This window comes from Apium graveolens, chromosome 3, assembly GCF_009905375.1.
Source record: "Apium graveolens cultivar Ventura chromosome 3, ASM990537v1, whole genome shotgun sequence".
Lineage (NCBI taxonomy): Eukaryota > Viridiplantae > Streptophyta > Magnoliopsida > Apiales > Apiaceae > Apium > Apium graveolens.
Window position 1 is genome coordinate 269,483,700 of NC_133649.1, and position 14,624 is coordinate 269,498,323.

General features: G+C 32.5%; 2 protein-coding genes across 2 annotated transcripts; both read left to right on the forward strand.

Moving 5' to 3' along the window:
- Positions 1-3,368: 3,368 nt before the first annotated feature.
- LOC141715009 (uncharacterized) lies at positions 3,369-4,873 on the forward strand. Its single transcript, XM_074518497.1, has 6 exons — positions 3,369-3,503; positions 3,586-3,877; positions 3,956-4,052; positions 4,137-4,258; positions 4,353-4,434; positions 4,864-4,873. Exons 1-6 carry the CDS (start codon positions 3,369-3,371, stop codon positions 4,871-4,873), a joined length of 738 nt encoding a protein of 245 aa, XP_074374598.1.
- An 8,698-nt stretch (positions 4,874-13,571) lies between these two features.
- On the forward strand, positions 13,572-14,303 carry LOC141715010 (uncharacterized). The gene has a single exon (XM_074518498.1). It carries the CDS (start codon positions 13,572-13,574, stop codon positions 14,301-14,303), a length of 732 nt encoding a protein of 243 aa, XP_074374599.1.
- The last annotated feature ends 321 nt before the right edge of the window (positions 14,304-14,624 follow it).

The window sequence follows — 14,624 nt, forward strand, 5'->3', positions numbered from 1 at the left end:
ATTTATTTTAATTCGAATTATTTGATAATTAAATTATGAAATTTTGTTCTTGATGTTGTTTGTGTGATTTGATGGTATAATTATGTAGATAATTTTCTCCTGATCAATTTGGTATATTATATGTAAAAAATAGAGGCCAATAACATGATGAAAAGGGAGTTTGATTCTATTAAAATTCGAATTAGGTTTTTTAATTCTTGAATGTTCTTAATTTGATTTGGGATTTTTAAATTCGTTGATTCTTGGCTTAATTTAATGGTAGCAGCTTATAGATCGTTCAAAAATAAGTCGATTCATGTAATTAACTTCTCTGTTGGAGGCCGAAAACGACCCGCCGGAAAAGCTCGAAGCTTCGCCGGCGTTAATGGCGATTCCGTCGGATTCTGAGTTTAACAGTCAGGTTTCAGTTGTTGTTGCACGAAACAAAGTCCTGGGGAGACGAGGAAGAAGTCACGCTCTGGAACCACATGAAACAGAGCCGATTTGCTCCGTATAGAGGTCTCTGGAAACCGGTAAGAACGGTTCCGGCTGGACCCGGTTCTAGTTCTTGCCCGACCCGTTTGATCAACTGAAAAACCCGTTTTCAATCCATAAAAACCCAATCTGAATTCAGGGAACTTGTTTCTGGATTTTTGTTTTAAAAATAAATCAAAAATCTATTTCTTTTATTTCAAAATTTCTTTTAATTATTAATTTAATTCCAAAATGTTTATTTAAATATTTTAAATTCAGAAAATTATTTTAATTATTTATTCATTCAAAAATAAATCGAGATTATTTTATTAATTAATTTTAATTAGTTTTTAATTATTTTAATTAATCGATTAATTTATAATTAATTGATTAATTATTAATTAATTTTAGTTGATTTAATAATTAGATTTAATTATTTAAAATTGATTTAAAAATTCTGAAAAATAGTTTTGAGCTTTAAAATATTATTTAAAAATTATTTTCAAGTCTCAATAATTATTATAAAATTATTTTAAAGTCGGATTCGGGTATTCGAACACTATAATTTAATTATAAAATGATTCGGAGTCCCGTTTAAATTCCGAAAAATATCCAAAAATTCGTATTAAATACGTGGAAAATCATTTTAACCCCGAATCTTTTTTGAATAATTATTTTAATTTGAATATTTTACGTGCTACGTGTTATATGTAATCTGATTGAAGCATAATATGGTTATACGTGCATTGTTTGACTGTTTTATTCATAACTTTCAATCCGTAAATCAGATTTGGGTGAAAGGAAGGGTAGATAAAAGTTTATGACGTCTATGTGACGATTAGAATGATATGAGATTAAGTATTGATAGATACTTGTGATACCTAGAAGAGTAAGCGGGGCATAGAAAAGAAGGCCAATAATCAGTAAATAGAACCGAAGTGTAGAAAAAGAAAGCAAGTAACTGATGAATAGAGGCAAGGCATAAAAATAGAAGGAAAGTGATGGAAAAGTAAAACAGTTAAATGGGGACAAGTAAAGTTGGAAATCAACGGTGATAAGGCAAGTACTTCTGAACCTTTCTTCAAGATATATTACAAATATTTTTGAACTGTTTCATAACATGTCGCTATTATTCAAAATAACTCATGTTTTATATTGCAAGTGCTTTAAAATATTTACCTTGAACCCTGATTCTTCTTAATCTTGGGCCATAAGCCTTGTTCTTCATAAACCATTGATTGTTAAATTATTAGATACGAGCCAAACACATACGATACACTCCACCAATACATATCTACCACATACTGATTTCTGATATTGAATTGCTTGATATACCAACCCTTATTCCTTGTTTAACAGAAGACCAATTCTTGGAACCCTTGAACCCTTGGTCTTCTACTTTCTGATTCTTTCCTTGATTGAAGGCCAATCGTTTTGAATTCCCTGTTATGCCTTCATGGTGTTATGAATCACCATATGCTTCAAGATAAATATTGTTTATAAATCAACTTATTGATTTACATTGGCTATTATATTGAATTGTTCTAGAATCGGATGGTTTTATAAATGTGGACCAGATTCGTGGTCATAATAGGACAATGCGTGCCTTGGATCCAGTATATAGGGCAAAGCTGGGAGCCTTGCTCGGGGTTAGTATGTGACTGATCAGTAGCCTAACCTTGGTTTTTAAAATGAAAAGTGAATATCCAATTCTAATCATTGCTTATTCAGAAACTTGATTCTTCTGAATCATTCTAATTGATTATTGTTTAACCTCAATTGTTGCTAATATGACTTGCTGAGCTAGTTAGCTCACTCTTGCAAATCTTTTTATGTTTTCAACAGTTGAAAAAGAAATTGTTGGTAACGAGGATTCCCTGTCCAATGTGCGAGCTAGGATTTCCGGTTAAGTTGGATCGAGTTAGAAGGAGATTTATATTATAGATGAGTTGTGTAAGATTGTAAGTACGATGTCCTTAGCCATTGTAAGTTGAATTAGTTGGGTTTTCGGTACGATGTAATAAAAGTTAAGAGTGTGGCTTATTATCATACTTTAACCTGTTGCGATCCGTGATTATGTGAAGAAGGGTCAATGCATTTAATATTTTATATACAGGTTTATATATTGTGTGTGTGTTGTGAGCCTAAACTTCTGACCCGGGTTTGGAGGGCGTCACAACTAGCCTTATTATTATCCTGTTCATTTTCAGCATTTTGTACTGCATCTTCTATATTCAAATCAACCGGCTCTTCATTGTTCGCATGATTATCTAACACAGCATGTTTGTTCTGCGTTTAACTATTTAAATGGATTGCTCAAATCCGTGATTGTAATATTTGATGCTAAATATTTTCTCAACGTTTAACTGTATAAACGTAGTAAATGGTTTTAGATAATATTAAAAGAAAATCATGAGATACGAGATGCATAACAAAATAGACTTAATCATGTCTGATTGCCTTCTACTTTTGGTATTTTAACTTAAAAAAATGGTAACATCAAATTGACGAATTAAAAAGTCTAAGTAGAATTAAAAGTAAAATGTTCGTCATATTTTGTCTTAATTTCCGTTCCAGCTAAGCTTTTAATTGTTGCAATAGATGTTTAGGAAGAAATCACTACCGAAAATATTGTACTAGACGATTTATTCTAATTTGAAGGTCGTAGTCATTGTTATACCATGTGAAGTTATTATAATTATTTTCAGAATATTGGATTACTTATGCAGAATCCAAATCCTAACAAACTCATATGTAAAGATTACGCCAACTGGATTAACATCAATCATGTACCTAAGTCCATGGTTGACATAGTAATCCTTTTACATATATGGTTAACATATGTTCTATGAGAGTTTAAATTGTGTAACCTTTTAATAATCATTTGGTTGTTGTTCATCATTGTCGTGGCCGGTATGGAAAATAATTTTGCATCAGTTGATAGCACTAGGACTTATTGGAGGGTTCGTGTACGTATTACTCGAATGTGGCCTTCATTTTCTCGCAGTCAGCAATTCCGAGGTGTTAATCTAATTTTGCTTGATTCTGAGGTAATGTCGTTCAGTTTATAAAGTAGTAGTATATGATCAATATTTATATAGAAGAGTTTTTTAATGAGCCAATATTATGCAGGATTGTCATGTCTTTGCATTTGTGAATCGTGTGATTTGGCATGATGTTAGCAATATCATACTTGAAGGAAACACATATGATATTCACAACTTTATAGTAATAGAGCCTGTAGGACTTTTGAGACCTGTATCTTCAGATAAGATTATTATTTTCGCATATGATACCATTGTCCACCCTGTTCCTTTTGAATTAAATACCATTCCAAGGAACAAGTTTGAGCTTAAGACTATTCCTGAGATTTCTGAACTTGCAATGTCACTTTCTGAACATGAGGTCCCTGTACATGCTATAGGTATTTCTGTATCTTATCACATATTTGTTTTTATTTAAAATGATCCTTTACAAATTCTAATTAGATGACATTGCATAGATATTATTGGAATGGCTCAAAACATTGAACCAATAAAGCAAGTTTATACACGATTTGGTGAGAAAAAGTTTCTTCGTTTTGAGTTATTTGATGGCAGGTAAAACCATGCTTTCCCAATAAATGTAGTTTCGATCAGTGTTCTCCAATGTTCATATGATTGTCTATTTTGTTTCCATATCAGCAACGTGGTTCAGATTTATGCTCGGGATCAATTTACTGATGATGTAGCAATGACGCTAGAAGGAAATGTTGTGTATCCTCCAATAGTGATCTTGACAACAATGAGGCCATTAATCCATAATGGTTCCATTTATTGTCAATCTACATATCTTTACTAGAAACTATAATTGTTTTTCATGGTGAGAACTAACTCTTATTGGTAAATTGCTTCTAATAGGTTTACTACAGATAAGAAGTTCAGCATGTTCACAAATTTACTTCAATATTAATCATCCAGCTGTTAAAGTGTTGAGGAAAAGGTATATACACTTTTTGGTAATGTAAATTTTTAGTACTGGGAGAGATATAAACATGATTGAATTGTATAAACTCTAACGAACATGTTGTGTACTATTGTGTCTACAACATTCTTGGTGGAGCTGTCTAAATAAACCACTTTTGGCATGAAGTCTTCCCTACACATTTGTAATCAATTTATTCATAACAAGATTTAGCCAGATTGTGTTTTGGAATATCTGCTATTTTGCATTACATTTGAGTTTTTGTCATCCTAAAGATGATTGTTTTGAGATTTTAGTATTCAACCAAACTTTCTCTTATGAATTGGAATAAATTTTAATGTAGACTCATATGAATGTTTTACTCATCTAATCATTTGTTATATGTCATTGCCGAAATCAATGTTTACTTATGACATGTGAATATAATTTTAGATATTGCTATTACAGATGGGAATAACATACAAAATAAATGATACTCTATTCCATGTAAATTGGAAGACAATGATGCAATTTGAATATAGATAACAACAATATTCACTTTGATCCAATAATCTTACAAACACTTTCTGCAGAATAATATTGTCACTAATTTATAGTAACGTTAATTAAACATTAACATACTAACATTCTTCTAATAATATACTGAAATATGAATCATATATTGCGACCATAATCATCCACTAATATGCGAATTCTACCAATTGCTTCAATCAACTGATCGGCCTGGCCATTCAAATTAGCAAGATGCTCCTTCCACCCATCGCCAAATTTTGAAAGCCATTCACCATTTCTGCAACAGTTTAGTTTCAAGGTTGTCTCATGACCACGTAGGGAGGTGGACGTATCACCTAGGAATCTGAGTGGATTTCTTATAAAAGATGGTGGAATTTCAGTCACTGCTTTGGGATGATTCTCCACGTGTTTTCCTTGATCCATTCTGCAAAATATCTTCTATATTGCTGTAAAGGAGAGAGATAAAATTATGAAGCAAACTTCCAGAAATTGGTAAGACATGAAAAAAAACAGACATGTAAAGAATACTTTAACTGTTCCTGGAGGCCAACCGAACGAGCAAACAAATCAGATTGCCTGCTTTCCATGGATGCATACAACTCTGAGAAGAAAACATTTGCATCTTTCAAATTAGCGTTGAAATCTGCACAAGTGACAGCCAATTGGTTCAACTCCTCCATTACCACATTTTTAATCCCTGACCATCGTTTCCTCTTTGCACTGCATGAAGTCATTTTTGAGGCTATATAAGAGAAGGTGTAAGAGATGGTGTGTAACACCCCCAAATTCAAGGTCGGGAATTCGGGTCGTTACGATCACTTAATATTGACTAATAAATAATTAATCCTCTTTTCACATCATTACTCGACCTTTAAACCAAACTCTCACACACACAGGTTATATGCTCAGAAACATTACTAAATTAACGTTAAAGTATTTAAGTTATTACAGACCAAAGGAAATTATCTCAAAAGAGTGAATGCCGAGAACATCTCTACATGAGACTGACTCGGGTCACAAATAGTCTTGGTTCAAGTACTTAAAAGGAAACTATCTCTATTCGTCTACCTGAGGTGGCTGGCGGACGAACAGTCTACGGTACTCACGGGCGTCCCCTACCCGTTTGCGGGCAGTCATCCTGGTTCGGGCCATGCTGGTAATCTGTTGTGATATGATATTTATAAAAGCAAGAGTGAGCACTAATGCTCAGCAAGATATAGATATCCATTATCTCAATATAATCATTTAGGGAAAAACAACCATTAGGCATTGTATATCCAAGGTTTCTAAAAGTTTATATGCTTGTCAATTTTATGAAAAACTCAACTTTAAATGTATCAGTTTAATCGGCTTATACTCGTACTCATTTTATCTCAAAATCTCAATATGATGCTTGAACCAAGATTCTCATATGGATGTGATATATGTACATCAACATCCTTATTTAAAACTCAGCCTTATCGGCCTTCTGTTGTAGGTTTCACAACAATTTATCCAAAGTGGAGGAAGGGACTATACTGGAATAAACCACGTATCGGTGATTAGCCGAATAAGAAATTTTCTCTACTAGTAGAAGGAATACAAACCTAGCCGCCTTTGGGCTTATCAAGACATTACACGATGGTTGCCCATTTCCGTGCAAGTCCGAAAGTCAATGGTCACAGAGACCACATAACTGTATACTGCGCCACTCCGCGCTTGGTCACTACCCGATACCTCTCCGTGTCGGGTAAGCCACATTCCAGTCCCAAAACAATTATATCATCTACATAAAATCCTTTATCGAAGGAATAGATCGTTCTCAGTTGACCTTTAAACAAGGTAATTTATCCGTCACTTTTATTACAATTGATTCTTGGGAGTTGTCGGAGTTTTGAATTTAAAATTGTTTTCTACCCTTAACCGTAGTAGAGTTTTACATATATTATTCACTTGTTTTTCATTGAGCGAGGAAGCAAAACCTTCATGCTTCTAGACTAAGTTCCCTAAGGTTTTGATAAGTTTCAGATGATTGATCTCTTCCGAGAAATTTTGAATAATTTAGAAAGTATCCTTGGGAACTATGTCTATTTTTAAATGATTTTTTTAGGTACGTAATATTAAATATTTACGGTCTCATAATATTTTTAAGAAGGGTCCAATGAATTGATAAAACCTTAAGTATAAAATATTTCTTAATAAGGTTCAATGAATTGATAAAAATCTTAATTAAATACTTAAGACGAGATTCGACATCTTATAATTATCCTTCGAATGGTTACATACGTTTTAGATAGAGTGAATTGATTTTAAAACATTTCAATATCACTTTAAGTATTTTTCGGATATTTTAGTAACTCTTTAGGTATTACTTATAAATAAATAATCAAGTAGGATATCCCTTGAGTGAGTATTCGATTACCTCTTTTAGTTATAAATCAAATCTCAATCGTTCGTTTAATATGTATGTTACGCGAAAGTACTTTGTTTATTGAAATCAAAATTTTCCGCGTCCCGCTCATTCCGGGATTAAATTGATTTAAAAATATCTCCGACTCCCACTATCTTGTATTATATTAAAATTACGTTTCAATTTCTCAGACTCGTATAAAACGAAGTTCGTCTCCGTAAATAATTGCATAATAGGAATGTATTGATATCACAGACAAGCATATATTTTCGAATTGTAAATCATGACATCAATATCACAACAATATATATAGAATGGATAATTTGTGTTAGGGTTTCGTAAACTTGCCTCGAGTGCTAGGAGTGGTATGGTCTCGGGGCTTTTGTTGGCGATCTAAAATCAATAACCAACGATCTTAGTTAGTACGCGATTATCGATTCGCTTTACTAAAACATTTTTATAAAATCGAAAAATTAATATTTTCTTAAAATTCTTTTTGGACAGTCTTCCTTGCTGTATTATTTAATTATCATGACTTTTCCAAATTTTTGAAATCATTTTTAGCCTTTCAAAATTATCAAGCAAGTGGCCTATGCGCAGTTGACTTTTCGTATGAATGCTCTACACTAAAACGGTCATAACTTTTAAACCGTAAATCCTCTCGCGACGATCCACACATGTACAGAAACTAAAAATCAAGATCTACCCAGTCATGTCTAGTGACTCACAAATTTCAAATATTTACATGGCCGAATACACTGCAGAAGGCAGACCAAGTGCAATAGGCTCCATATTCCATTTCTACTACTTATTCTTGACACAATTACTACTTATGACCAACACAACACTTCTTACTTCTCAAGATCCACCCACATACACCTTATATACTTTATATATCATCAAATACAAGCATCACAACTCAAAAACTCAAGTACTTAGCAAGAATATGAGTAAAACAACCTTACACATACACAAACTCTTGGATCTTGACACTACATCATAAATAACTCTTAAACCCACCCTTAAAACTTTAAAGAGTTGGAAGTTATACCTTCTTGAGAACTAGGAGGGTAATTAATAAGGTTATTAGGGCTTGGTTTGCTTGAAAAACACTTAGAAGGTCTAGATCCTTAAGAAACAAAACCAAGAAACAAGTTAGAATTTCGGAGTTACTTTTCAGCACCTCATTCAAACATTTTTATAAAATTGAAAAAAACTAATTTGAGGCTGAAATTTGGTAAGAATCTTACCCAAGATATATAGAAGCTATGGTAAAAATTTCATGATATTTGAATGCGTACATTTTGAGTTATGAATTTTTCTTTCTCCCTTGCTCAGAAAATCCGAACTGCTGGAATGTAAAATGGGAGAGCTTTAAGTGAGGGAAAAGAGGGTTGTTTTCTTTTGTGGCTAAAGTGTGGGAGTGTATAATGAATATATGGGATGTATGCAGCAGATTTGACAATAATTTGGCAAAGATATAGGTTGGTTTGATTGTGTGATGAAGTGAGAAAAGGGAGAAGTATGGCTTGTGTACTTGTTTGTCTCCCGTCACTATTCAACACTATTCCACTAACTATTCTAGTTAACTTCTAATCATCTAGTTACACTCCTAACTACTAGTTAGGACTTGGTTATGCATGGCCAACTTGCATGGGATTTAATTTCTCATTCGTTTATTTATCGTAAACGCAATCGTCGTTCCATTCCGATAGTTTTCACGTATAACGACTTGTTTCGTAGCGATTTCTTTTATCACTTATAATACTATAACCAATTCCATTCCTTCTCTTGATCATAGAAACACCTTGATATATTATTTATTTCACGTAGTATTCCCGATTCTACGCCATTCTTTACGGATACGAAAACACGTAGTATAATCGTGAATCTTCGAATTCCGTCGGCTTTTACATTCACTTATTTTTCTCGACAAACAAGAATATGATCTCGAATTCTCAAAATTCCACTATTCATTTTATGATGATCCCCATACGTATTACTTAATCAGCTCAAGTTACTATTCACAGAAGTTTTAAAATATTACAAAAATCAGGGTTCTTACATGGTGTTTGTGTTAATGTGATTGTATGTGTGAGGTCATGTACCTTTCGCTTATATAAGCATCAAACTTTGATAATTGCCTGTTCTATAATGTGCAGTTAAATAACTGCAAGTCAGTTACCTAAAACTTTGGTAACTGCAAGTCTCCATAACTCTCATCATAAACAGTTCTCTGGGAGTGAGTCTTTGACAACCAACAAATAATTCCCAATTTATCATCAAAATACTCACAAATATAAAAATTTATGACCAAATGTAAACAGGTTCATATATGAAACACAAAAGACTTTTATAACGAAGAGTACCATGACACAAACGCATAAACCATTCTTATGTTATTGGTATCATACGGAGAAAAGAGTAAGTGCTTATGATTTTACATCAAAACTATCATCAATCTCAATTACTTCTTCAGAATATTAAGGAAATATGAAATCTCCAAAGCGGTATGTTCCACAACAATGACGAAGGTGATTCACGCATGTCGTATCATAAACAGAATTCTGGAAGTCTGAATTACTGCAATATTTAAAAAATATAATATAACCCTCGCGTACAACATACTTCCGTAAAAACTGATTCATCCCATAAATCTTCTTCTCCGTTAAACAGAATTCAAATTTTGCACTCATCCCACCACCGAGAAAAATCTTTAAGTTATTGGCAAGTTTTGTACCATTATGACAGTAAAACACATGTGGTACTTCCTGCATAGTAAGGTTATCAATTACTGCAAGAACTCATTTTAGTGATTGACTCCTTATGAAACAAGAACAAAGTACAAACATACCAGTTCCCCGAACTGTAACATATGATCTATAATAACCTTGAAAAACTTGGCATAATGCTGAACATCATCTGCCTCACCTGTTAAAATGCAACATGGGAAACAATTTCGAAATCTCAGGTTTTTAAATAGAAGCTGTTAATGACAAGATACCTCCATAAGTTCCATCTTTTGAAACGACGGATTCATCAAAAACACATATTTTAAACTTCAGTGCTTCGTCCGTATGGTAGAGAGCAATGGTATCACCAATTTTAATTTGTGTATCTCGAATGAACCAATCCCACTCATTAGTAAAAAGGACTGCATCAGAAACCCATTTTACATGTATAGGCCATTCTTAATCCTCAAAACAAAATGTAATGACCGGAGACTTTTCACATAACCCCAATTTATCGCAAGTATCTGAATTGATAACCTAGAAGGAACAAAACTATTAGAGACAACACATTAAAAAAATGACAATATTTTAAAATAAATTTTGAAATATGGACGTCTATTTGTTACCTCTGTGAATGATGTGCCCAACAAATGTTTGCCTTCAATAAGTATGTGCTGAACAGTGTAGAAATTAGTTGTAGCATTACAACAAAAAGTGGTACTCAGTCTTTCTAGCTCGGTATAAGTCCAGGTCAAGTCAGAATCCCATGCCACTTCTGTATATTTCATTTCCACCGCATACGGATTATATACTTGAAATTTGAACTGCGCTCCTCCTTCATATTCCAGTGGAACCATGTGGTAGGGCTTCATTAAGTAGAAATTCATCATATCAGACAGATTTTGGATGCTCTTAGAGTTTCTCAGATATTTTCCCGTCCAAACAATATTCAAGGGTCCTAACAATTTAACCTCACCAGGGAGGTGACTCCCATAGTTTACATAAAATGGCAATGCCAGAAACTGCATAATTTGAACAAAGTAAGCAAAACAGATACTCTAATATACAACAATTACAATTATCACATAATGAGCAATTGAACTTTAACAAAGTACAGAGCTACATTCTAATACATACCAATTCCCCCTTTCTAAATCACACATATTTGTACAAACAAAACATATCTGAACTTCTTTTAGATCCTTTTCTGCATCAATTTACATTCAACGATCTATCGAACATCAAATTCTTATACAATGAGAATACATAAAAGAGAATTGAACAACTTACTTCTTTCGGAATGAGTACCCCCGATGAAATGGTATGGATTAGTTATTGTACTGAATGCAACACTTCAAGCTCTAAGCATAAATTACTTGAATCAGCTTCAAATTGAAAGAGAGAGTGTGTGAATTGTGAATTTTAAGAGAGTTTTGTCTGTTTCAAATTGAGAGTGTATGAATTGTAATTAAGCTATGCTGATTTGCTTTTTCTTTTTGTTTTTGGAATATGTTTGTGTATTATTCAACTATTTTGTCCATCCTAAAAACCTAATTTTAAATGTTAAATTCATATTTTACTTTTCCTTATAAATTGAATGGAAATATAAATGCTCTATTAACGTATTTTAATTAAAATAAAAAAATTCTATAATTATGCTTTATATCAATACGAGTACATAAGTTTAGAAAATCTTTAATAACTTGCCATTGTAAATACTTTTTTAGATGCAAAATATGTGATGTCATCTAAGAATGAATGTGAGTGTTGTATTGTATGTATATCTTTTTTTTCATTAAATTAAATCACATTATTTAATTTTGGTATCGTCTAAACTATTCATGGCAATATTATTTGACAGACTTTTACCTAAACTCGACACCATTATATTTCAGTGAAAAATAAACTATTCAAATGGTAAAAATATTTATTTGGTGCGAATCGTAAAAATTAATAAAAAAAAATTTCGCTAGCATGCGTAGCTGACTCATCAAACTGTAAAAGTCATTTTACGTTCCCAGTTACTAATATACAATAAAGAAAATTAACCAACAAAATTAAATTAGCACATAATTTGTAATTACAATACTGAATTATACTTTATTCACTTAATCACGTCGCGAAATTTCCAGTCGCTACAGTATGGATTGCTCAAATGCATGATTGTAACATTTGATACAAAATATTCTATCAACTCAAACTCAATCCCCAAGTTTTAAATATAATTCATTTCATCTATAAATGTTAAATCATTATATGTTTACTTAATAGTTATTTGATTTTATGAATATAAAGAACATGCACGGATGAATGAAATCAGATTCGAACAATTACTTAATCACTCATTACTAATGTTCAACAAAATTAAAGATATACACGTAAGTATCATATGTAATACCATATGTGAAAAAAAAAATCAATGATGTAAGGGTGCATATAGAGGAGGAAGTAACAAAATGGACTCTGAATAACAATAATACCTCCGTTTTTTATTCAAGTGATAGTTACTCTGTAGTTGTAGTAAAAATAAAAACTAAAACTTTTTTGTGCCTGATAAAAGAATAGAAGATGTGTCAATTGTATTTCAATTTGGCCACAATTTGGTATATATACATTTTTTCATAAAATTAAACCACATTAAGTTTGTTTTTCTCTTATATATTAGCAACAAAAAAATAAAACTAACATCATATCACAACTATTCGTGACAATAGTATTTGAGATATTTTTATCTAAACTCAACACCGTGATTTCCGGCGAAAAATAAAATATTCAAATTATAAAAAGAAATGGTAAAATAATTTATTTGGTGCTAATCGTAAAAAATAATAAAATTAATTTTTTTTGCTAGCATGCTAAAATACCATGATGTCAGGCCGTCGCATGTATTAGAAGGCGTTTACGTCTATTTTGCAAATATAATATCGAATGACATCAAAAAAAAATGTAATATAAACGGACAAAATTTTAAGAGGTATACTGCATATATCAAATAATATAAAAAATGTTCTCAAATGAAATATTCTTATCGGGACCTATGACTAATACAGGAACATCTTTATATTTTTGAAATTTCCTATTTCTCAAATTTTATTATTGCAAAACTTACTACTTGGGGGCGCTAGCAGACTCAACCCATTTAATTTAATTTTAAAATTTTTTGATTTAATTAAAATTCCATTTAAATTTCATCAGATTTGGGGGTCAAAATTTAAGTCATTTTGGGTCGTTTAGAATATAATAATTTTTTTTTATAATTTCACATTTCAAACATTTGAATTTAAAGTAAAATCCTATATTAACTTGACTTCGAGCTCCACCTAAAGTCCTAAATCTGGTTTGGCGTGCTTTATCAGACTGTCTTCCAACTTTAACTCAACTTCAGCTAAAACGAGTTCCAGTTCAGAACACATGTCCAACCTGCCAAATTCAGGTCGAATCTATTATGCATTGTTTAGTTACTTGTCCTTATGCAAAACAGTGTTGGTCTATTCTGCTTCCAGGGATTCAACCCCGAGAGGATGGCTGTTTCAGGTCCTGGTTATCACTCATTTTTGACACGACTCCTAGCAGCAAGTATGGAGAAGTTGTCACTTTATGCGTCCTTGTGGCGCTCAAGGAACGATCTGGTCTGGAATCAAAAAACTACGAAGATTAATAGAACAGTTGCAGCAGCAAAGCAGTATCTTGCACAATGGAAAACAACCCAAGGAAGATTCTTTACTACTCCTCTCCAGCCTCACTCTGAAGGAGATGGAGCAACTATTTGGGTTAAGCCCCAGCCAAACAAAGTCAAGATTTCAGTTGATGCGGCAGTTTTTGAAGATCGGGATGGGATTGGTTTCGGTTTAGTGGCCAGAGATTCTAATAGGGATTTAATTGAAGCTACAGCAAAGTTTCAGCCGTGCTTGGTACCTCCGATTGTAGCTGAAGCCATGGCCTTCAAAGAGGCACTCAGTTGGATGGATGACAGGGGTTGGCACGACACAGAAGTGGAATCAGATTGCCTTGTAATGGTGCAGGCAATCAGGAGTAAAGTTCCGATGAGGTCGTATTTGGGTTTGATCATTGAAGATTGCCGTTGTACTTTACAACGTTTAAACAACATTAGCTTGTTCTTTGTCAAACGGTCTGCTAATATGGTTGCTCACCAGTTAGCTAGGGAATCATATTATTTGTCAGGCCGTAGTTTCGATAGGAGTAATGTTCCTAGTTCGATTCTTCATTGTATTTCTTTGGATTTAAATTCGTAATAATATCCCAGCTTTTCGTCAAAAAAAAAAAAACTTAAAATCGATCATGTCATGTGTTGCATATGGATGCAACTTTCATGTTATATTCACCGACTGCAACATTGTTAATCACCGACTGCAACATTGTTAATTGTGTGTAGTTAGGTTGAACAAAAAATTCAACCATCAATATCTCAAACATAAATATATTTGAACTTTTAGTTACTATGTTGTAAATATGTAATTAAAACAGTATGAGATATTCATGCAAAGTATTTATAGAATTATAAATTATGCAAAGTTAATAATAAAATGGGAGGATGGGGTTAGAATGGGTAGTTT

What these genes read in the sequence shown, in the direction of transcription:
- LOC141715009 (XM_074518497.1), top strand. Translation starts at nt 3,369, where the DNA reads ATGGAAAATAATTTTGCATCAGTTGATAGCACTAGGACTTATTGGAGG. An exon ending in TTTGAGTTATTTGATGGCAG is followed by an intron (nt 4,053 to 4,136) that starts GTAAAACCATGC and finishes TTTCCATATCAG; the next exon opens with CAACGTGGTTCAGATTTATG. An exon ending in GAGGCCATTAATCCATAATG is followed by an intron (nt 4,259 to 4,352) that starts GTTCCATTTATT and finishes TGCTTCTAATAG; the next exon opens with GTTTACTACAGATAAGAAGT.
- LOC141715010 (XM_074518498.1), top strand. Translation starts at nt 13,572, where the DNA reads ATGGCTGTTTCAGGTCCTGGTTATCACTCATTTTTGACACGACTCCTA.